This window comes from Myxine glutinosa, chromosome 5 (assembly GCF_964187855.1).
Source record: "Myxine glutinosa chromosome 5, kmMyxGlut1.1, whole genome shotgun sequence".
In the NCBI taxonomy this organism is placed as follows: Eukaryota; Metazoa; Chordata; class Myxini; order Myxiniformes; family Myxinidae; genus Myxine; species Myxine glutinosa.
In genome coordinates, this window is record NC_136265.1 from 147436865 (window position 1) to 147461254 (window position 24390).

Sequence of the window (24390 nt, forward strand, 5' to 3'; positions counted from 1 at the left end):
GGATATGTCAACGACGTTATCACTGACAAACGTATTATTATCCTCAAGCTTTTTTGCGGAGAAACCTAACATCTCTCGGAATGAATTAATTATTATCAATCGTGAAATCTATTTTATAATTATATTTAAGGCTAATAGTCGATTGTGATGTGTGCTTTTGAGTATCTATTTCGATATTTCTTGGTTCATCACCTTTTTCTTTCACAACACGAGAAATTTCTGAACATAGTAGAGGAATCTCGTAAGCTCCGGGGGGTACTTCTATAGTTTTATAACCACTTCCCGGATTATAACTAAACTTGTTATTCTTTTCTGTGATATTAAACAAGGTATTATAGGTTTCCATAGACAATAACGCCACTTCATATTCTTTTGTGAGATCAAGTTGTATCGGGTATTGGAATGGGGGGGCACACCACGTGACCCCGAGCGCCTGAATTATATATATATAATTGTGTCTTTCCTTTGCTTGCTTCAAAAAAAAGCTAGATGCACTTGCAAAACATGTTGTTTCACGGCTCGGTCAGACCCAGCCTTGGAGACGTCTTTCAACATTTGCCAAAGGGAGAAGAGTTATGGGAATAGTTGCCATTTAATTCTTGTTTGCCTTCAAGTTAACCTCGAGCAGAGTATGATTTAATATGTATCCTTTGATTTGTATGTGCCTGGCTCAATATGTTTTACTGCCAAGTGTAACACAATTGAACTCCATTATGAGAACACATCCCTGGGCCTTGTAAGCCCAGCTTGTTTGAGATAATAGCTTGGGAAATATCTTACTTTCACACACATCTGTGCCTTCAAACTCGGCCCTCTCTTATCTGAAGGTCATTACTTCAGCGGAGAGTTTTTTTTAGACTTTGTTCGATTATATAAGGGATCTTGTTTCAGAGTATTTTCAGTGTGGCTCGGACTTGTACTGCTTTTTGTGACAAAGCTCTGCATTTCCGGACGCGCTCCACAATTGTGTTGTTCGATTTTTATTAAACCACTCTTGCTCCAAATCTTGCCTCTTCCTTGAGTTTAAAGAGGAGTACCGTCATATATATGTGTATATATATATATATATATGTATATATATATATATAAAGGTGGGCGCGATTCGGACAATTTTAAGTCCGCTTACCGCTTATCCACTCCGCCAGCCCGTGTAGTCCGATTCGCTTATCCGCTTCAGCGGCCGAAAATCTTAGTCCGCTTACCGCTTATCCGCTTATCCGCTTCGATTCGATTCGATTTTTTAAAAGCGCTTCGACGTTTTTAAAGCGATTTTTGACGTTTCTAAAGGGAATTTAATGCTTTTTAAGCCTAAATAGCCATTTCTAACTACTACAAAGACAAACAAAGCTTTTAAGATCAAAAATATACATTTTTATTTAAATAAAATTTATTCAAAATTTATTGAAATAAAGTTTTCCACTCGACTCTACTCTACTCTACAGTTAATTTAAATATAATTTTAATATATGCAAGTTACATTAAAGAAAAATCAATTTGCCCGTCCTTTCTTTGACAAGAGAGTCTACTAGTCAACAGACTAGCAGTCTGTTGACTAGTCCTCGTCTTCCTCCTCCACCTCGTGGGCTTTCTTGAGGATTTGGAGGTTGCCCTTCATGAAGACGAGGGCCTCGAAGTTCGGTGCAGCCAGGGCCGACCTCTTAGGCCTGAGGATGTCCGACCCGTAGCTGAACACGCGCTCGACCGAGGCAGAGCTCGGGAGCGGCGTGTTATGCCTGAGAAATAGAGTTACCCAAGCATCACGGAACTCGAGCGGGAAGAGATTGGGCGAGAGCCCCGGGTTCCCCCTCAGCGGCTTCCTCGACCAGTTGTTGACCTCTTCCCTGATCTTCTCCTCGAGGTTCTCCTCCTGCTGCCCCTCCTCCATGACGAACAGGTAGTCCGTACTGCTCGAGCCGGGCTGGACTGCTGGTTTGCGTCGCTCGTGTGCCTGTCCCTGGCACTGCCGCTGGGCTGGAGAGTCAGAAATCTCTCCATCTTGACGTTATTGCCGCTCTAGCGTCCAATAAAATATTCAGTTTTCACTTATTATTCACTTAAATAAATATTCACAATTCTAGAGTAACGGCTCAGGCTAACAGCTGATTTGGCGAATCGCGATGCGCTTTAATTTTTCGGTAGTCCGCTTACGCTTATCCGCTTCGGTTTCCGGGGGTTGTTCCGATTCGCTTATCCGCTTCGAAAACGTTAGTCCGCTGCAGCGGATAAGCGGACTTTCGAAGCGGACCGCCCACCTTTGTATATATATATATATATATATATATATACAGTATATATATATATATATATATATATATATATATATATATATATATATATATATATATATACACACACACACTGTATATATACTAAATGGCCAAAAGTATGCAGACACCCCTTCTAATTAGTGGATTCAGCTGTTTCAGCCACACCCATTGCTGACAGGTACATATAATTATAATCAAGCACACAGCCATGCAATGTCCATAGACAAACATTGGCAGTAGAATGGGCCGTACTGAAGAGCTCAGTGACTTTCAACGTGTCACCATCATAGGATGCCACCTTTCCAACAAGTCAAATTTCTGCCCTGCTAGAGCTGCCCCGGTCAACTAAGTGCTGTTATTGTGAAGTGGAAACGTCTAGGAGCAACAACAGCTCAGCCGCAAAGTGGTAGGCCACACAAGCTCATGGAATGGGACCGCTAAGTGCTGAAGCATGTAAAAATCGTCTGTCCTCGGTTGCAACATTCACAACCGAGTTCCAAACTGCCTCTGGAAGCAACGTCAGCACAACAACTGTTCATTTGGAGCTTCATGAAATGGGTTTCCATGGCCTAGCAGCCACACACAAGCCTAAGATTACCATGCGCAATGCCAGGCGTCGGCTGGAGTGGTGTAAAGCTCGCCGCTATTTGTCTCTGGAGCAGTGGAAATGCATTCTCTGAAGTGATGAATCAGGCTTCACCATCTGGCAGTCCGACGGACGAATCTGTGTTTGGCGGATGCCAGGAGAACGCTACCTGCCCAAATACATAGTGCCAACTGTAAAGTTTGGTGGAGGATGAATAATTGCCTGGGCTGTTTTTCATAGTTCAGGCTAGGCCCTAGTTCCAGTGAAGGGAAATATTAAGGCTACAGCATACAATGACATTCTAGACGATTGTGTGCTTCCAACTTTGTGGCAACATTTTGGGGGAAGGCCCTTTCCTGTTTCAGCATGGCAATGCCCCAATGCACAAAGCGAGGTCCATACAGAAATGGTTTGTCGAGATCGGTGTGGAAGAACTTGACTGGCCTGCACAGAGCCCTGACCTCAACCCCAAACACCTTTGGGATGAATTGGAATGCCAACTGCGAGCCAGGTCTAATCATCCACCATCAGTGCCCGACCTCACGATTGCTCTTGTGGCTGAATGAAAGCAAATCCCCACAAGAATGTTCCAACATCTAGTGGAAAGCCTTCCCAGAAGAGTGGAGGCTGTTATAGCAGCAAGGGGGGGGGGGGGGGGGACCAACTCCATATTAATGCCCATGATTTTGGCATGAGATGTTCGACGAGCACATACGGGTGTGATATTCTGGTGTCCACATACTTTTGGCCATGTAGTGTGTTTATATATATACATACATATATATATATATACATATATATATATATATATAGTGTTGCGGATATGAGGATTGTGTTTTTTTTATTGTGTTGTATTGTATAGTAAATTGTTGTAAATATCACCCTCTGTAAAATGTAATGATTCCTTGTAAATACCTCCGTAGTGTAAAGGTCAAAGGGCGTCTCGGTAGTTATTCCATAAACACCACATTGCAGGACCCGATAAAACCCTTGTTCAGTAGCTTATATCTTATTATGTGTCTTAGGGTAAGGCTGTGTCTCCCATTAATTTAAACACTCCATTGCACCGAGTGAAATAAGAGTAGATTCCCTTCATTCCCATTCCCAAAAACCTCCATTTCCCCTTTCGTCATTGCCAGGCCTCAATTGCCATTGCCAATTACATCCCCTCCAATTGCCGCCATTGACCACGAGGCAGGGTCGGAGAAGAAGGGCGTGTTTCCACCTCGTCATAGAGGGGAGGAGTGAGCCAGCCCCGAACAACCAACCGAGCAAGAGGGGTTTGGTTTGAGAGGGCAGAGGAAGAGCGTTTGGGGGAGGTTCGCAAAGGTTGAGGGGCGGGGCCTATATAACCCGCTGCGGGGCGTTCCCCAGGCAGATGAGCGGGAGAGAAGTGAGAGAAAGGCTGAGCTGAGCTGCGTGGAGAGGTACACGAAAAGGAAGGGTCCAAGAGAAAGCCGAGGAGCTTTTACGAAGCAAGCTACACGAGAGATACAGCCGAGGAGTGCAGCCCCGTTTCAACCAGCCGCGTGAAGCCCTGACGGTGTGTGCTGTAAAGCGGCATACAAGGCGCTGCCGGCTTCTCGCTTCCCACTCGGAGTGGACCTGCTCGCTGTGCCCTGTGATCCCACCTGCTCATCCTTTCCAGCCATTCCTGCCCGCAAGTTCCCCATTTTGCCGACGTGAGTTTGTTATGTTTGTTCTGTCCTGGGTAGTAACTAAGTCTGTATAAGCTAGTAATTTTCACTGTGTCACCTGCGTCTCATGTCCCCTGTAAATAATCGTGACTGCTCTTTTTGCTTATGTGTGTAAATAATAATAAACCCCGTTACTCTTCTGTACGTCTTCTTCCTCTTTGCATTCGGTCGCTTTAGAGTTTTCCAGATTGAGTATCTGTGGCGCGATACGGCCAACGTTTGGGTTGAATCGGCTTTAGTCGGGGAATAACTGTTCGGCCGCGGTTACACCACCGCTCGGTAAAAATAACATCTAATCCGCGGACCGTAATATATATATATATATATATATATATATATATATATATATATATATATATATATATATATATATATATATATGTACACACACACATATACACACACCATCATAATCATCATAATAATCATCATCATAACCGAGGGGTCGACGAAGACGAGTGTAATCTGACCGGTGTTTGAAATTAAGAATGAGCATCAAGACCAGCTCCGTTTACAAATTTCCTGCCACAAATCAAGGTGCTGACACAGGTCCCATCAAAGTCAAATTTTTGGCCAGATTGCAGGCAATGATGTGCTACGGCTGACTGTCACCTTTCCAAGCCTAACTACTATATCCTATTCATCCAGCCTTTGTTTCAAATTTCTTCCAGTTTCACCAACATATAATTGGTCACAGTCTCTACATGATGAATGGTAAACTATTCCGGATTTATCACCAGTTGATTTGTGTCCTTCAGTTTTGAATTGACATTGCAGATAGTGCGTGGAGGCTTGTAGTCGACACCAATCCGCGGTGTCCATCCGTCCATTTAGCCGTGTAACTACATGTCTGTAAATTACATACCGTTTGAACATCAGTTGCATCTTGTCTATTAATTATGTACTATTGGAATGTACCCTTCGACCCTTTAGACTGCCAAGACCCGTTAGACCTTTTAAGACCCTTCAAGACCCTTCAAGACCCTTCAAGACCCTTCAAGACCCTTCAAGACCCTTCAAGACCCTTCAAGACCCTTCAAGACCCTTCAAGACCCTTCAAGACCCCAAAGACCCTAGAAACCCAAAGGACACAAAAATTCAAAAGACCCCAAAAACCCAAAAGACCATGAAGAGATGAAGTTAGCATCTAAGGGGTCAAAAGTGTACAATCTCTAATAACGCGACTACGATCACGTGACCTCTTAGCTCTTACACAAACCTCGACTTGGTATTCAACAAAAAAATAATAATCTCTCAAGCATGTAAAAACGGTTTTAAAATGTATAAGTGCTCTAAATGGTGTAAAAGGGCCTGTGCAGTCTAAAGGGCCTGGGGGGGGGGGGTCTAAAGGGCCTGGGGGGGTCTAAAGGGCCTGGGGGTGGTCTAAAGGGTCTGTGGGGGGAGGGTCAAAACGGTCTGGCGGGATCTAAATGGTCTGGCGTAGACATTTGATATAGGCAGGGGTCGAAGCTCAAAAGGTACATAACAATAATACATAATTATTAGACGTACGTGTAGTGGGGATGCAACTGACACATTCAACCAGTATGTAATTGATAGACATCTCATCACACAGCTTCTCGGACCGTGTTTTTCATATTGTTTATATTGTACGTACGTACGTACACACACACACACACACACACACACACACACACACACACACACACACACACACACACACACACACACACACACACACACACACACACACACACACACACACACACACACACACACACACACACACACACACACACACACACACACACACACACACACAATCAACCATTTTTTCTGAGATAACTTGTACATACGACATGGAAAAATGTAATTATGTACTGGTTTGTGACTTTTTTTAATGAAAAGAAAAATGAAATAAACTTCATCAAGATCTTAAATCTCTCATAGAAACAAGAGCTTCAGCATTCAAATTCGGTGTCTTTAAATGATGACTTGTGCTACGAAAACACCCATAGAACAAACCTTGCAAGAAGGCTTCCTTAAACCAAGGTATGCTTTGCTGGAGATAGTGACTGTCCATCTTGTGGGGGAGGGGTCGGGGAAACAGAAAAAAAACTATTTAATAACTTTTAAATCAATGAAACGAAACAAACTGTTTGAAAAGAAAAATAAATACAAAGTACTGAGTTGTTGACGGACAGCCTTACACAATTGGCACCCCGTCAAAAGATGCTTACCTGTCAAGGTTAACCGGAGAAGCATCATGGACACAAGATAGCAGTGCGGATGGGAGGTCATCCCCTGCATAGGCCTCACCCCATCCCAAACATCGAGCCAGATCGTTGCCCGTTCCCAGAGGCAGCACTGCCAGAACCGGCACACTTTGCAAAAGTCCCTGAGGGTCAGTCAGACACAGGTCCTATCAATGCCGTTTATAACATGTTGAGAGCAGAGACGTGTGGGGATGACATCAAACTTTATTTGAAGTTTTTAAATAAAGGGAATACAGGTATAAGCATCTTTTGGATTCTTTATCAGATGTAAATTTTCAAACGTCGTATGTCTTTTTTTCTTTTTTTTAAAGAAAATCGCCATAAAGATGGATACAAGCGATGCACGTCCATCAAACTCGTGGAACAAAAACTCTGGGAATTGCCTCGACCCAAACACTGCATACACGGCAGCAATTTATGCTTCAAATAGAAAACAAAGGGGCTGGTGTCTCGTGCCAAAGTTTCGGATTACACTCAGCTCTCGGAAGCGTTAGCAACACGCTGTCAGACAATCCATTTATTATATATGCAAAAAATGGTGGAATCCACACCCTACACACCCAAATCCCTCCTCACTTTCCAGGAATTAAATATAGAAAGCTCTTTTAATTATAACCACTCAATGATATTGTTACGTTTGTGGGGGTAGGGGATGAAATACCATTGTGGAGATAGAACTGTGTAGGGTAGCATGGACCGCATGCAAGTAGGAAGCCAATCTCGATGTATTTAAGCAGGAAAGCAGTGTTTATTATTGTTTATGTGTCTTCACATAAGGGGTGGAGCTTGTGTTATCTAGATTGGGGTTAAGATTAGTTTCCCCAGTATGTGATTGCCTCCTGTGGTTTTTTTCCCCTACGTTTTTTTTACATCTACGAGGCCCGCCATGCATCCACCTCCAACAACAACAACAACAACAACAACAACAACAACAACAACAACAACCGACGTAACCGCCGACAGGACCCGTACATTCCCGAGCAGACTAAACCCCACCTCCAAGGAATCGGAATCGGCAACTAAGCCCCGCCTCTAGAAAGAGCAGGGCCGCGAGGCCACGCCTCGAGGTTCATGATTGGTCAGGGATTACGTCAGAGGGAGAAGGTTCGAGCAGGAGGAGAAAAGGAAGAAGAAGACTCTCTGCTGGTTCTGGCTTGAACGAGAAGCTCGCCATTGCTATGCTAGTGATTTTGGTGTAATTTTGCAGAGAGTGAGGAGCTCTTGGCTGCGTGGGCAGCATTGTGAGGGAGGGAAGAAGAGCGGGTCTCTTGGCTCTTGCTCAGTAGTGTGTTCTGTGTGTGTGTGTGTGTGTGTGTGTGTGTGTGTGTGTGTGTGTGTGTGTGTGTGTGTGTGTGTGTGTGTGTGTGTATGTCTCTGTCTCTGTCTCTGTCTCTGTCTCTGTCTCGGCTCGGGAAGTCACTTTGTCTCAGGTGCGCCTGTGGAGATAACGTTTCAGAGCTCTGTGAACCTCTCCAACGTCGGTGGAGGGGGTGTTGTTTGACTCGGTGCTTTTCGGGAGAGGAGAGAGCCACGTCCTGCTTGGCGGTGAAAACGAGAAGGACCGGTTGGCTGCTTGCTCACGCCTGGGTGTTTTCGGTGCCATTTGTTGGAGCGTTTCCCGCGCGGGGGGCTGCACGGACTGCCGCGGCCATCAAACTCCGAGGCTCCTAGAGGCCATTTGAGACACAACACTGAGTGCCGGCCGGCTTAGAACATTTATTTTTATTTAATCTTTTCCCTTGTGTGTTTTCGTGTCCGAGTGGTGACGTCTCATCTTCGGATTTATTTTACCTCAACCTTTATTTTGCCATGCTTGACTTTCATTAAATTTATTCTTGTGGCATTTTTCATTTGTCATGTTTCTGTGTTCAAGTATAAGCCCTGTGAGCTCCATGCAGGTAAGCAATTTGGTTCCTCTACCCGCTCATGACGGACCAACCTCCATAATTTCGGCTATGCGCCTCGGCAGTAAGAACGATCGGTCATTCGTCACCCAGCGGTGTTGACCGTGGGCTGACAGGACAATATAAATGTATCTTACTTTCTAGGTGGGCTAGAATGTTTAAATTTTGCATACTGATGTAACACAAGACCAAGATTCCAGAAAAAGTTACAAAACTGTCCAAAAATGTCTACGAATCAAAATATCTGTAAACAAAAGTTGGCCGGTGTAGCCTCGCTCGCTCCTTCGACCAGGAAAGGGGCAGAGCTTGGTCTGCGCACAAATAAAGTGTTCGTACTGCTCACTCATTCTTTGTCATATTTATGTGCTTTGAGAATGGAAGCACAATTCACTAGTATGTAATAGCCGGCCCACTATAGTGTGTGGATTGACCCACCTGCTCTCTTAGTGTATCCACAGCATCGAGGACCCATCCAATGGTGCCATCACCACCACAAATGAGCAAACGCGTCACGTGGCATGGGAACAGCGTGCAGAGTCGAAGAGCATCCATGGGAGGTACGTCGTTAAGATCCATGACCTGCAAGCAACTCACTTCGTGAGAACTTTGCAGTGCCACTGACAATTATTCTTTAAAGGAATAATATTTTAAAATTGTTAAATATCAAAAGTAATCATTGCAATTGCTTAAATATCCTCGTGAAAATGTATTTTTTAAATATTCGACCAAAGCTTTATCCACTTTCAAAACCTTGTTGGTAAAGTCCCATTGAAATCATTTTTTAAAGGTTGCAGGTCCCAACAAACTGACAACTGAGGAAGTCATCATTTTTAGGGAAGCTATTAGATATATCAAAACGAGTATTTAATTTTTCCACATGAAAGCAGATGTAATGTTTGAAAAAGTAAAGTCGGCTTCATATCAAACCCAGAACCTATCCTAAACCCTTAGAGGGGGTTCATCACCAAATCACAAATGCGCACATTTGAAGAAGAGTGTAAAAAGTACTTATCACATTTTTGAGCAAGGCGGGTTAGAACCAGGAACTCTATCTAGTGTATGATAATTTCGCTAAGTGTTATTTTGCAACTCAAGTCTTCATTTGGTCTTTCTCTCAGCACCATTCAGCAACTGCAGAAAAAAAACTCCAAGAATATCACTTTTTTTTTTTTTTTTCAAGATTTGTGACAGCTGTTGAGAGCATGCACTCAACATGCCTCTAAGCCGCCCGACTCTGCAGTCAATCCTCAGCAGGGTCGGATTCATCCGCCGGCTGGTTTGGCGATCGCATCTGAGCACTTGACCCATGATGCTGGGATCACAGGCTCAAATCCCGTCTACCATGGCGAGTGTCCTGCTCTTGTCGTTGCAATTGGTACAAATCTTTACGGATATTTCAAGTCTTTGCCCTGCACGTGATACATGCAAAGATTCCTCCGTGACCATCAAGACAGTCAAGGCCTACTTGTCTACCGATTCCAGCAGGGAAGCAATGCATTTCATTTTACGTGAAGCCTACTGTCCCATGTACAATCAGATGACCAGTAAAGGACGATACCTGTATTGGGTTGAGCAAAGCCCGAAAAGCCTGCAAGAGGGATTCTGCCATTTTCTCTCCACTCCTTCGATTCGTGAGCACCAACAAGGGTGACCATTCAGGGTCAACATTGGGAAGGTCAGGCTGTGACAAATGCAAGAAGGGCAGATGCAGAGATAGAAAATAATTCTTTAGCATTGTTACGTGCTCCTCCCCAAACCCCCTGGTCACGGTGTACCTCCAAGCCCCGAGAGGAGTCACGGCAGAAAAATGTGTTATTCTGTATGTCAAAGATCAACGGTGAAGCCACACCAATTGTTACAAACAAACAAGTATTGTATTAAGATCACACAAGAATAACAGTACAACAACAATAGTAATCAATTGTACAACCAATATGTATTTCCTATGATGGTACCATCAGGTTCGTACAATATAACTCACTGTGCTCCAAGTGAGCGAAAAGAAGAACATTCCCAAAGTCTCTAATCCCGGCTTCAAGCCAAAGTTGATTCCGGCTTCAAGCCAAAGTCGTTCCGCTCCAGGGATCGTCAGAACAATGTGCAATCGAGACCAGAATCCCGTTGGGTTGGCAGTTACAGTCCTGCTGCCAAAGCTGCGCAAAGGTGCCCTCAAGGCGACTGGGAAATCCAAAGGCGCCCTCCAGGCGACTGGGAAATCACACCCTCGGGTATGGACGTTTCCCGGCTCCAAATCGGCGAACTGCAGATTTACCTTCAAAATCCACGTTACTCACACACACACCAGATCAACGTCTGAATGCGGTGAAAATGGTCGAAGCGAGATGAAACCTTGAGCGAAGCGCAAAGCGCGCGAGGCAAAATGGCCGACGGCCCGTTCGAGGCGTAATGGCACGACGATGATTCTCCTCGGAATCAACCGCCAAAACCTGACACGCAGGTTGATCTGTCACAGCGATAACAACTCTGTCACAAGAATCCCTTTCCCGGGAAACCTGAAAGTTCGCTAGTGACTCCCGTTCACCAGCGTTTGCTCCAGAACTCGAAGCAGCTCGGCTTTCTTGTCGAACTCTCGCTCCGCCTTCTTTTTTTTTCCTCTTCCTCTTCTTCGTCGTCCGGTTCCGGTTTCATTTAAAACATTAACTTTTTACCTTTTGAAAATAGCAATATTTATTTCCCTTAAACGACAACAATAATAGTACATGAAATCAAAAATGTTTACAGTGGATGAAAACCACAACAGCGGAAGTGACGAATCCGTAACAGCATGTACTCGATAAACAGTTTCCATGCTCCTCAATTTCATCTCATTGACAATTTTCTCCACATCAAAGGTTTAATGACACTCACTTCCTCCCCCTGTTCAGCAGCCACACCGGCAATGTGTAGGTAATGGGGTGGTAACAGCACAAGCTGCAAGGGCCCAAAATCGCAGGACTGGTCATGCAAAACCTCGAGGCACATGACGTGCACAACACGTTGGCACCAAGCACAACGTTGGTGGCACAGCAAGGGCTTGGAGGCACAAGGCGCCGCACATTCTGCACATGGAACGCTCTCCGAGATGTTCACCTTCACCCATAGGTGAGACATCGTGCCATCCTGACTCGGAAGGGAAGTACTGGGGGGGGGGGGGAAACCACAATATTAAAAGCACGTATGTATCGTTGGTTGCTAACTCCATGTGGGTTTCAGAAAGTGGAAAGGAGCCCCTTCCAGGTCTCAAAGCATCCGTGTGTGTGTGTGTGTGTGTGTGTGTGTGTGTGTGTGTGTGTGTGTGTGTGTGTGTGTGTGTGTGTGTGTGTGTGTGTGTGTTTGTGTGTGTAACAGATTACATGTGAAGGTGTAGCATGACATGAATGGCATATCAAACAAGGCAAAATATATACAGACCTTGCCTTGCAAGAAAGCAGATGGTCAGCATTGTGGACACAGCCAGAGTCAACATGCAGTGAGCACATGTCACACACAGCTCCGGCAAGCAGGACAGGCTGCTCACAAACGCCACAGCAAGTGGGGGAAACAAACGGCTCGACCGTGCGCCACGTGTGCCCGTTAGTGATGCTGGCACCTCCGATCGCCACCTTCGCCGCTGCCCCGACTCCTTCGGACATCCTGCAGGGATGCTGAGAACGGCTCCACAACATGCACCAGCAGGCGATCAGGGACGGAACCAGGAGGGTGGTGAGTGGCAGCACCACAAGCACCAGGAAAGAATCTCCGGTATCTTCACACTGGAAAGAACGGATGAAGAGGGGAGTGGGGGGGGGGGGGGTGGATGACCATTCCAATCAGGACAGTGGCTGACCGGGAAGCATTCCAGTTGGATAAATCACCATGGGAATCTGGTCATCTGCGAGACTTCAATATAAACAGCACAGCAACAGATCATTACACAAGGAGCAAAAGAGCACAGGACAAAATGACAAGACCACACACGTGCTTCAGCAAATTCGTCTCCATTCATGTGATGGTCACACAATGCCAACTACCTTTCTTTCTTTAACCAAAAAAAATCCACAACTACGTTTAGAAGAAACAACCGTTTCAAATTTTATATATTGTACAACAAGTTCCATTTAGCTGGACCAGCAAGCACTTTTTGTAGACGTTTAAATTGAAGAACTTGAAGAATTGAAGAATTGAATTGTAGAATTGTAGAAGAATTGAAGAATTGTAGAATTGAATTGAAGAATTGAATTGAAGAAGAAGAAGAATTGAAGAATAAGAATTGAAGAAGAGCGTTTAAATGAAGAACGTCAGGATTTGAACCCAATACTTTACAACCTGGAGTGGAGTCACCATCTCACACAGGTAACGACAGCAACTTACAAAATGTCCAAATACTATTGTTCTCGCGCCCAGTTTTATGGCTTATACATCAAATTAATCATCTTACGCTCTGATCGAATTTCAAACAAATAAGACTCCAACCCATCATCACGTTATGCATTGCCCACTTATCAAAACCTGCCTGATCGAAGCCAACGCAAAACGCCCCGCCCACTCGGCCCGCCACACCCCCTTTATGCACAAACCCCACCCACAGGGAATACGATCACGTGGCTTTGGCCATCGAGTCCCTTTCACCCATTTGTCACCCACCGTAACGTACACACGCACTTTAAACGCCACCCTGAAACACTCGAAACTTTTACAATTCTCCGATCATTTATTTATTTATTTATTTATTTTGAATTTCATTTAACCGTTCATGCAACTTTACCCCCAACCGTCTACCACCGCCCAAATATATATACACAATCATTCAATACGTCATCACATTCAATTGCATGCACGCCATTGATTAAGCAGCTGGTGGATCGTAACACCGCTCTGACGTCATCCATAAGACGTCCCACCTGGTCGTTCATGTCAGTGTGAGACCGGTAGACCAAGCGGCTTAATGAAATACACCTTTACAGGCTGAGCCGTCATGAGGTACTGGGTTAACTCGCCGCGTTCGTACAGCTCTTCCTATTCTGCCTCGGCACTCTGTATATCCGCCTGCGAAGAAAGAGCCCCGTCGCCATGGCCTCCTGACGTCATGAGAGATGTCACGCCTTGATCGAAAGCCGGCAAGCGTCATTACGCAGTACGTATCGCGTGACGTCACGCGTATTATTTTTTTACGCAGAAGCTTAAAAGAAGCTTTCACGCGTGTTTCACATCCCATGTTGGTTTCGGCCTTTGTTTCTTCGTTTTAATGGGGTTTTATGGTTTCATACGAGTCCAACCAAAAGCGAAGAGGTAAGGGAAGATACCGTGAGAAAGTAGCGATGAGGAAAAACGGTTGTTGTGGAACATTTCCACAATGGATTCCAAGGTAGCGCGTGTGTCCGGGGTGTAAATGTGCTGTGTGTACAGATTCTGGTTCAAGTTAAGGTTAAGCGAGTATGAAATTTCTAATTGAAAATTTTAACTCCGGTACCTCTTTGTTTAGATAATATGTAGTTCTATGATTTTGTATTGATTAAGCGTACATCCCAAATTATGAAAAGGTTTTTTGGGTTGTTTTTTTTTGTATACAAGATTTAGGCTCGTGTGAGAGCTAACATCAATCACGAAAAACAACAACGAACGGACACACAAAATATACAAAAAAGGGAGCGGGAGACAAGATGGGCAGAGAGAGAGAAGCACACAAGTACAACAGCAGAGAACAGGGACAACGGAAGATCTGTGGGAGGGAGAGGGCTTGGGGCGAGGAGGCGAGGGGGGGGGGGGCGGTGGTGATAAAGTATAAAACACATGGACACTGCTGGAACTTCCAGGAATGAAAAAAGTCGGCATTTCAAGAAAATGTGGATTTGGGGTGAATTGACGGGGGTAGCAGAAATCAAGGTTTTGGATGGGGAAGATAAGAGATGGTTTATTGCACATGTCAGCAATATTGGCGACCATTTTGAAAATAATGGACGCCATGTTTAATTTTCGAGTTGGCTAATCGACTGCATTTGAAAAATATCTATACAAGAAGAAAAGTGCTTAGTTTCATGCTTGTATCGCAATGTGAAGGTTTTTGTTTTTATGCCTCCGCCTCCGAAGTCGACGTTTATGTTTTCGGAGGCATTATGTTTTTGGGTTGTCCGTCCGAACTATACCTCGTTTTTCTCAGCAACCATATGTCTGCTGGGACGAAACTTTCAGGGTAGGAGAGACACCCATGCAGAATGTTTCTATGATAATTGTGACGTCATGGGTCACGCGGTATGGCAGCCATTTTGGATTAAAAACAAATAATTTAAAAAACTATCTCAGAAACAGCTGAATGGAAAAATTTTAACTTGGCACTTTGTCAATACTCCCAATGGGGAACAAAAGCATGATAATGATGACATCATAGGTGATGTGGTATACCAGCCAAAAATGTTTTAATGGAATTCCTTATCCTAAAAATCTGAAATTGCATGCACATGATCTATGACCCATTTTTATTGAAATATTAAATATATGACATCATAGGTCACGTGGTTTGGCAGCCATATTGGATTTAACCTAACACATTAAAAAACATCTTCTCCCAAACCACCAAATCGATTGACTCGAAACTTTGTGTGTCATTGACTAGGCATGGCGATTAAAAGATGATCACGAAAACATCATTGGTCACATGGTTTGACAGCCATATTGGATTGAAAGAAAATATTAAATAATTATATCTCTGAAACCGCTCGCCCTATCGATGCAAAATTTTAGAAATATCTTCCAACACCATTGTTGCATATAGTTTGAAAATGATGATTTTGTAGGTCACGTGGTTTAGCAGCCATCTTGGATAGAAAAACAAACCTTATCCGATCAACACGAAACTTCACATATGTGATCCCCTACCCATACATATGCAGAATATACATTTTTTAAAGGTCATATGTCATGTGGTATGACAGCCATATTAGCTTGAAAGCCGATATTTTAAAAAAAAAACCTTCGCTGAAACTGCTTCACTGATCGATGTGAAACCTGTCATGGCTGGTGAAGATGTGATACTTGAAAACAGCTGAAGGGATTTGAATTCAAACTTATTTATTTTTAGGACAGTGAACGAGGCCATCGACCCGTTGTGGGACGTTGCGGAGGCATATTGGCGACACAGTCGCATTGTTACCCTTGCCAGAGGAGAGGGTATTGCATTTGAGTCCGTTTGTTTGTCTGTTTGTCTGTCTGTTTGTCTGCACAGAATAAATATGATTTTCTCTGCAACCATAGGTCCGATTGACAGGAAATTTTCACCATAGGTGCAACTCCACCTGTAGAATTTTTTAATGATAATTATGACGTCATAGGTCACGTGGTTCGGCCGCCATCTTGGAAAAACCAAAAAACTTTGCACCTCTATATCTCCAAAACCGCTGAATGGAAAAAATTGAGACATGGCTCATTGTAAAGAAGTCACCATGGGGAATAAAATATGTTAATGACAATGTCATAGGTGCTTCCATTATGACGTCATAATTCGACAAGTACAAAACTTCATCCAATCAAGATGAAATTTCTTGAGCGCTATGTCGGCATAAACTTGTGGAGAAAAAAATAATAATGATGACGTCATCGGTCACGTAGTTCGGCCGCCATATTTGTTTTAACACAAAAGCCTTTAAAAAAACCACTGAAAATACATCCTGGCGAGGGTTTGCAATCTCTGATTGCTCTTTTTCTTGTTACTCCCGCCAGGGAGTAATGCATTCGATCGTGTCTGTGTGTGTGTGTGTGTGTGTGTGTGTGTGTGTGTGTGTGTGTGTGTGTGTGTGTGTGTTCGTATGTTCGTGTATTCGTGTGTTTGTGAACAAGATATCTGGAAATGTTCTGAACGGATTTGGATCTAAGTTGGTGGGATGATTGCCTTTGAGATAAGGAAGAATTGATTAGTTTTTGGTGAAGCTCAGGATATTATTCCGGATCCAGCAATTTTTTGAAGGGTTTTTTTACCATTGGAAGATAGGGCTCTGCAGCGGCCACCCACGGCGGGAGTATACGCTCCACTGAGTGGCGTTCTAGTTCTAGTTTGTGTTAGCTACCTAGCTATAAGAGGGACACTGCATCAGTGGCACAACCACTCCCTCAGCCAGTGACGCTACCTGCAGTCCTGTGTTGCATCCAAAAGAAGAAGCTGGAATAAAGAAGGAAATCGTTAAAGCAACCTGCTTGCCTACAGTGCTAATTAATCGTACAAGAAAAAAGGTAAGTATGCCACGTGATGCAGGTTGAAACAACCTCTACCACAACCTCGCATACCGCTGGTTTAACAACCTCCTCCCCTGTGCGTTACATAATATACGTAATATATGGTCGCTAAAAGGAGGGTGATCAGCATCAGGGAAATGGGCAACCTTCAAAGAGTAAATGTGCAGTGTAGTGTAGCAGCATAGCAAACCTGTTGTGCATTTTGTGATACAAGCACCAAATTTGGCACAAATGTACATTAATATGTTGCGAACATTTTCAGATATTGGGCCACTTGAAATTCCGTAATTTTTTTTTTCAAATTTTTTCAAATTTCGTAATTTCAAATTTTTCGGGTGACACCGTCACAATTTCGGTCTTCGAGGCCGGCCGATATAGTGGGGCGGCTTAGCCCAAATATTCAAAAGAATTGTGCATTTTGTGATACAAGCACCAAATTTGGCACAAATGTACATTAATATGTTGCGAACATTGTGTGGTCAGCAATGAAGACGAGAGTCTGAATTACATGTATGCAAAAGACCTTGTGAACCAGTGAAGCAAATACACGGGTAAGCATGAATTAAATCTAGGGCATGATATAATTTCCATGATGTTTACCTCTACACTCAATGGTGGAAGGAGGTAATGTTTTGATCCCAGCTTGTCTGTATGTCTGTTTGTCTGTTAGTCCACAAAATTCCAGACAAAGCTTGTAGTAGTGGTAGTTGTAGTGGTAGTGGTGATAACAGAAATTGTTATATAGAACTGAACTTATATTATTATTATATGCAGAAAATAACTTCATTTCTATATGCCCTGCAGTGGACAGGTTAATTGATTTATGCACTGAAGGGGTCACACTGGTGTGCACTGCTGTGTTCTGCCTCACTGAGTTGTTCAGGTATGATGTACTCAGCACAAGCTTCCGGTCGGCCCGGAGGTGGGGGTGCGGGGCCTGTCACGGAACGTCAAAACAAACGGCCTGCCGGGGCCGCCCAAAAGTCGGGCGTGAGGGGCGCGTCCACTAATGGAACGCCTCTCGCTTCCCAGATCGAGGGCCACGTGGTCAGGAGAACCTCGTCCCTTCCGGTCACACTTTGCCTATCGGCCGGCCTCGAAGACCGAAATTGTGACGGTGTCACCCGAAAAATTTGAAATTACGAAATTTGAAAAAATTTGAAAAAAAAATTACGGAATTTCAAGTGGCCCAATATCTGAAAATGTTCGCAACATATTAATGTACATTTGTGCCAAATCTGGTGCTTGTTTCACAAAATGCACAATTCTTTTGAATATTTGGGCTAAGCCGCCCCACTAGTGTTCAGGTTAATTGTATCATATTCCAGTGAGGTGTAAATTTAGAGGTAGTAAGAGACCAAGGTGCTTGAACAGGGAGGTAAGGAGAAGCAGAAGGCATTTATTAGGTGCAAAATAAGAGTACTGGAACTGGAGTCGTATGAACATTGTAGTAACTAGAACGGTACTCGGTAGAGCGCGTACCTCCACCAGGCTCAACAGCTTACATTTTGCATCCCACCGATCTGGATCCGGACCACAACCAAAATCTCATCGACTTGTTCTTGTTGCCGAACCAACTCATCCACCAAGTTTTGTCATAATCCGTTCACAACTTTTTAAGATATCGTGCTTTGCGTATTGTTTTTGGTCCCATCTCTCGATGGTGAAGAATCACCGAAAAGATTATCGGATGCAGATCCAGATCCGAATCTTCAACAACATCTAATCATTTCGTCCGAGTCACATACCCAACTCGTCCACCAAATTTCGTCCGAATCTGTGCACAACTTTGGGATTTGTTTGTTCACAAACAAACAGACAGGGGTGAAAACGTAACTTCCATCCACTTTCAGTGCTGAAGTAAACAGACTTTTGTTACTTGCAAAATCGAAGATTTCTCAAGTATATTGGTCGGTTCCGTTTGTGGTTCTGTCTGTTTGTCTGTTTGTCTGTTTGTCACCGGCCTGCAGGTCACAATTCTAAACCGATCGTCACGAAACTTCACCAAGTTGTATACGTCGTCCCAATTGAGAAGCCTATTGATTTGGAGGTCAAAGGTCAAAGGTCATCTGGAGGTCAAATTTCTAAAATCGCCATTTTAAATCCGATTGACTTGAAAATTGAATACCATTTGTATATCAAGTCACTAAATTGGGAAATGAACTATTTTTAGGTCAAAGGTCAACTTAAGGTTACATTTTTAAAATCATCAATTTTCATCTAAAAAACCGTCAATTCTCAACCGATTGACTTGAAAATTGAACAGCATTTGCATATCGAGTCACTAAATTGGGAAACATACTATTTTTGAGGTCAAAAGGTCAAAGGTCAACTCAAGGTCAAATTTTACAAAACATCAATTTTCATCTAAAAAGCCATCAATTCTCAACCGATTGAGTTGGAAATTGAATAGCATTTGCATATCGAGTCACTAAATTGGGAAACATACTATTTTTAGGTCAAAAGGTCAAAGGTCTACTCAAGGTCAAATTTCCAGAATCATCACTTTTTATCTGAAAAAACCCGTCAATTTTCATCCGGTTGACTTGAAAATTGAACAGCATTTGCACATTGAGTCACTAAATAGGGAAACCAACTATTTTTGATGTCAAAAGGTCAAAGGTCAACTCAAGGTCAACCTTCCAAAATCAGCATTTTCATCTGAAAAATCGTCCGTTTTCTTCCTATTGACCCGAGCTTTGATCTAAATTGTCAATTTTAATCTTGATGAAATGGACAATTTGCTGTATCAATGGAATTTTTTTTCTTGGGGAGGGGGGGGCGTATTTTGCAAGTATCGTGCTCCGCATGACGTCTTCTTGTTTATTTGTTGAAATCGCCCTAAACAAGGCTGAGAACCACTAAATGTGTCGGTCTACAAAAGAAAAGAAAAGAAGAACGAAGATGAAGTTAGGTAGCAATTTATAAAAAAGAGAAGAAGAAGAGGAAAAAAGAGCAGATATCATGAACCCATAACACGAAACAACCAGTCTTTTGCTCTGAAATAAAACATGAGAATCCAGTTTGTTCACAGTGCAAGTAGAAATGGCAGGGGTAAACTAGTCCGTGTCAAGGCAACAGCAGGAGCCTGTAGCCCCTATTGATGGTGTACTGCCGGCCAAAGCTGATGAGCTCCACCTGCCCGAGTTTGAAATCAGAGTTTTCCTTATCTTAGGCAGACTGCCAATCAAGGCTAATGAGTTCCACCTACCCAGAAGCCTGGTTCCACCTACCCGCAAGTCTGGTTTTAAGGAGCCAGACACCCGCCTTTCACACCTCCACATTTGGTTAAAAAGAGGGGTCTGCACGCAAAGCCGTGCAGTAGGAGTTTGACTCAGAGAGGCTGAGGTGCAGACCATGTGGGATATTTTATGGATGAGGAGTTGCTCAGTTCTCCACCCCTATCCCAGTCATTCCTGACCCTTTGACCTCCAGGCTAGTGAAGAAAATAATGAGGCAATCAAAAGAGTATTAGAGAACAATATAGCCTGTTGTTCGCCGGGCAAGCCGGGAGCAATATAGCAAGCCGGGAGCATCCGGGGAGGGAATGAAATTCAAGAGGGGACGTTCCTTTAAAAAAAAACTCATCAAAACAACTGGAGATGATGGTGCTTCTGCGAGAACAAGCAAGAATGGAGACGGTCAAATTAAATTCTACCAGAGTCGATATATTTTTGATATGTCGACCCCGGTGATAAAAATCAGAGCCAGAATCTTCCGAAAAAAAAATATATATATATACTTTACCCCTTGATGCCTTTTACAATTTTCACAATCACATTCAATTGCTCTCTCTCTCTCTCTCTCTCTCTCTCTCTCTCTCTCTCTCTCTGTCTCTCTGTCTCTCTGTCTCTCTGTCTCTCTCTCTCTCTCTCTGTCTCTCTCTCTCTCTCAGGTTTAATACCCGAGACCATGGTCTGGCCTCGGTCCATGCAAAAGGCTCATCAATTTTTCTCATGCTAACCTTTGTTATTTTTGGTAAGTAAGATTCTAGAGAGGGCAAAATTATACCTAGGAGGGCAATTTTCCCCTATGCCTTTCCCACTCCATCCCCCTCACCCCCCAGCGCTACGGGCCTGCATTCTCCATTGAGTTTAAATGAAGTGTCCACTCTCCAGACAGCACAGAGCAAACGATGCCCAAGTGGCAACAACCAGTTTTTCCAACGTAGGAAGCCCAACTTCATTCAAACCATGTCATCGACATTCATGTCAAATCAGGGAAACTTGGGCCCGTGCACGCTCACCAGATACAATGATCTGGTGATGACTTAACACCCAAGGAGAGAGAGAGAGATATATATATATATATATATATATATATATATATATATATATATATATATATATATAGGGTAAGAACAATAGCCCCATTCAGACCATGACACAAGTTGTGAAACAGAAAGATTGATACAAGGTTTAATGACAACAATGCAAGCATTCAGAGCAGAAAACGGTCTCAACAAAAGAGCGGACAGGAAAACTACAGTTTTACCTGCAGCCTCATCATGTTCCTAATGACGATATATATACAGTCTATATATATATATATATATATATATATATATATATATATATATATATACATCATAGATCCTATTTCATGTCTATACATCATCAGTTTGCAAAAATATTGTTACTTTTTTGGGTGTTTTTTGTATACAAGATCGAGGCTCGTGTAAGAGCTAGCACATCAAACACACATTAGCACATAAAACACAAAAAACATAAACGGACACATAAAACATCATAAAGGGAGGGGGACAATATGGAGAGACAGAGGGAAGCACACAAGCACAACAGTAGATGAATGAAAGAGTGAAGGTGAGCAGAGAGTCTTGATTTTGGCAGCTTCGCAAAAAGAGGGTTGCTGGAAGTTCTTGTGTGACCTGAAGGAATATTTGGGGGACACAGCAAAGACAGAGCTGGGGGAGCAAGGCCGGAGAGGAGTTGGTAGAAGACAGAAAGACCACCAACCTGCCTGCAGTGAGAGAGAGAAAGGCCCTCAGAATCAGCTTCACTGCGGGAGATTCCAATAATCCTGAAAGCTTTGATTTCTACAGCGTGAAGCCGAGCGAGAGTAGTATTCCATCAAGCTGCGGATGAAAGCTTTGTATGTGGTGAGGAGCTCAGAGGTGCCAAGGAAGGACTTCGCACGACGGAGGATGCCCAGTCGGCGACGGGCTTTGGAGGCCAGCTTGGAAATGTGGTTTTCCCAGGAAAGATCATGGCTGATAGTGAGACCCAAAAGCTTGAGTGACAGAACTTCTTTAAGAGGATTGTTGAGAAAGTAGATGGGAGGGTTGTCCAGGCGGTCTTTTCGGAGAGACATAGTGAGGGTTGGAGATTTGTCAAGATTGAAAGACATGTTCCACTTGTTTGACCAGCTTTTAATTTTATCCAGGTTTGCAGAGAGTGAAGAGGCTGCAGACTGTCGATCTGAGCAGTGAGATACGGAGCGGCAGAGAGTGGAGTCATCAGCAAAGAGATAGAGAGGATTTTCCAGAGAGTCAGAAAGATCATTGATGAATACTAAAAAAAGGCACAGGGCCCAGAACACTGCCTTGAGGAACTCCATCCTGAACAGGAAGGGGAGATGAGAGAATTCCATCTAAGGCCACACTTTCACGTTTATTGGGGGGTAGGCATGAAATACCTTAAGAAAATTCAGAATCGTATAGATTAGCATGCGTAGAGGAATTTCAGTGTCGCGTAGAGGAATTTCAATGTACCTAAGTAGGCCGTCTGTCTGGGTAGAAGCATTTGCATGTCGCCATAAGGGGCGTGGCTTTGTGTTAAGTAATTCTGGGGCTTAAAGATTAATTCCCCAGTGTGTAATTTGCCTCTGTGATCTTCCCTCTGTCTTTATTGCAATTAAAAATCCCACCAAACAACATAACAAATGACTCCATTCGCTCACAACGCCGGCAGGGCTGACCAACACCCAGCACACTTGCCAATCATGCCAGTCAAGCCCCGCCTCACGACCTTCAACATCATGTGAACATTCGGAGAGAGATTACACTCCGCCCCCGATGACTCATAACGGAGAGGCCACGCCCCACCCTTCCTGATTGGTGGAGGCGCGATGGGATGGTTGAGTAGCGCTCGGTGATTGGATAGAGTGTGACGTCAGCGGTCGAACATTCGAGAGCTGAAGAAAAAAGAAGCTGTCTTGCCATTTTGGTCTCTTCTTCCTGGCGCTTGTTGGAGGCAGTCACATTTCTCTCTCTTGTCCTGAGTTTGGTTGCGAGCGGCCATATCTCGCTATCTTCCTCTCGTTTTGTCTTGGTCACACTGGCAAACGGCTGTGGTTGTGCTGCATCCTTTCGTGAAGCCTTGGATAGTAACAGAGAGAAAGAAGAAGCTATCCCGTCGATCTCTGTCTCGGTGCCTTGGTTGAAGGCAGGCGTGGGTTGTGCTGGTGGGGTTTGGGTAGCGTGTGCACCTGTGAGGAGGAGGAATACAGCGGCGGTTTGAGGAACTCTTAGCACGTCAGTCAGAGGGAGACAAAAACGAAAGGGGACTGGCCACACAAAATCACCTCACGTTTGTGGTGACTCGAAGAGGAGCTAATCGCCATCTTGCGATTTTCTAGCACACGGCTGCAGGCCACTTTATGCTGCCGGCCTCATTTGACGCCCTCGCTTAAACAACATGTTAAGTGCCGGCACTATAAACCTTTTATTTTCATTAGCTTTTCCCCCTTGTTTGTATACAAGTCTGAGTTGAGACGTGTGAAATTAGGAAATAATTTTTACCTCGCATTCATTTTATTTGGGTGACCAATTACTTTTAAATAAATTAATTTTTGTTGAATTTTACTTTTGGTCCTGGTTCATTCCATTTTTTTGGTGGGTTTGGAGTAACTCCGTGTGTTTCCAATCAGATAAGGCCTCAAACCTTCCCACGCGCACCAGAAATAATCCCGCCAAGTTCGAAAGACGCCCTGGAGTTAAAGCTCGTTCCGGCCATTCGTCCTCTTGGGGTGTATGAAGTGTACAATCTTGGGGTGTACGTGTACTACAATATGAAGAAAAGAGCATTTCCAAAATTTTGTGGTGGCCATCTTGGATTTTTGTCTTTTACACAAATTCCTCAAGGGTACGAACTTGAAATCCGCCTGGATACCATTACTGGGATGCCAAGGATGAATAATCACGGGAGAAAAAAAACCTTCACTGGCAATACTAGGTTACCCTCCACCGCTGCCATTCTATATTATGGTAACTTAAAATCATTTATTGATTTAACTCTTATTTATTTTATAAACATGATTAAAATATCTTGTATGTTCTTCAAATATGTATTTCAAGAGGATAATCATGTGTCATACATGTTTCTCGTCTAATCCTACGCATTCCAGATGAAATGTGACATCAAAATTTGCAGACATGATGTCAGAACAGGCTTCCCAGGAAACAACTGTGGGTACAGTGGTGAAACAGTCTGGTTGAGAAATATAGTCGTGGATTACGGGAATATCAGAGATGTGAAC

The 24390-nt window shown here is 43.6% G+C and overlaps 1 protein-coding gene across 4 annotated transcripts in view; it reads right to left on the minus strand.

The window, feature by feature from the left end:
• LOC137426956 (uncharacterized) overlaps positions 1 to 24390 on the minus strand; it is a 145790-nt gene that overhangs the window by 28176 nt on the left and 93224 nt on the right. For all 4 annotated transcript variants that reach the window (XM_068116018.2, XM_078778825.1, XM_078778822.1 and 1 more), the window contains 6 exons: positions 12103 to 12443; positions 11560 to 11830; positions 10250 to 10372; positions 9127 to 9270; positions 6752 to 6909; positions 6537 to 6594 (listed from right to left, as the gene is read on the minus strand). In XM_068116018.2, coding sequence (XP_067972119.2) covers positions 6537 to 6594; positions 6752 to 6909; positions 9127 to 9270; positions 10250 to 10372; positions 11560 to 11830; positions 12103 to 12443 — 1095 coding nt within the window. The remainder of the gene's footprint in view (positions 1 to 6536; positions 6595 to 6751; positions 6910 to 9126; positions 9271 to 10249; positions 10373 to 11559; positions 11831 to 12102; positions 12444 to 24390) is intronic.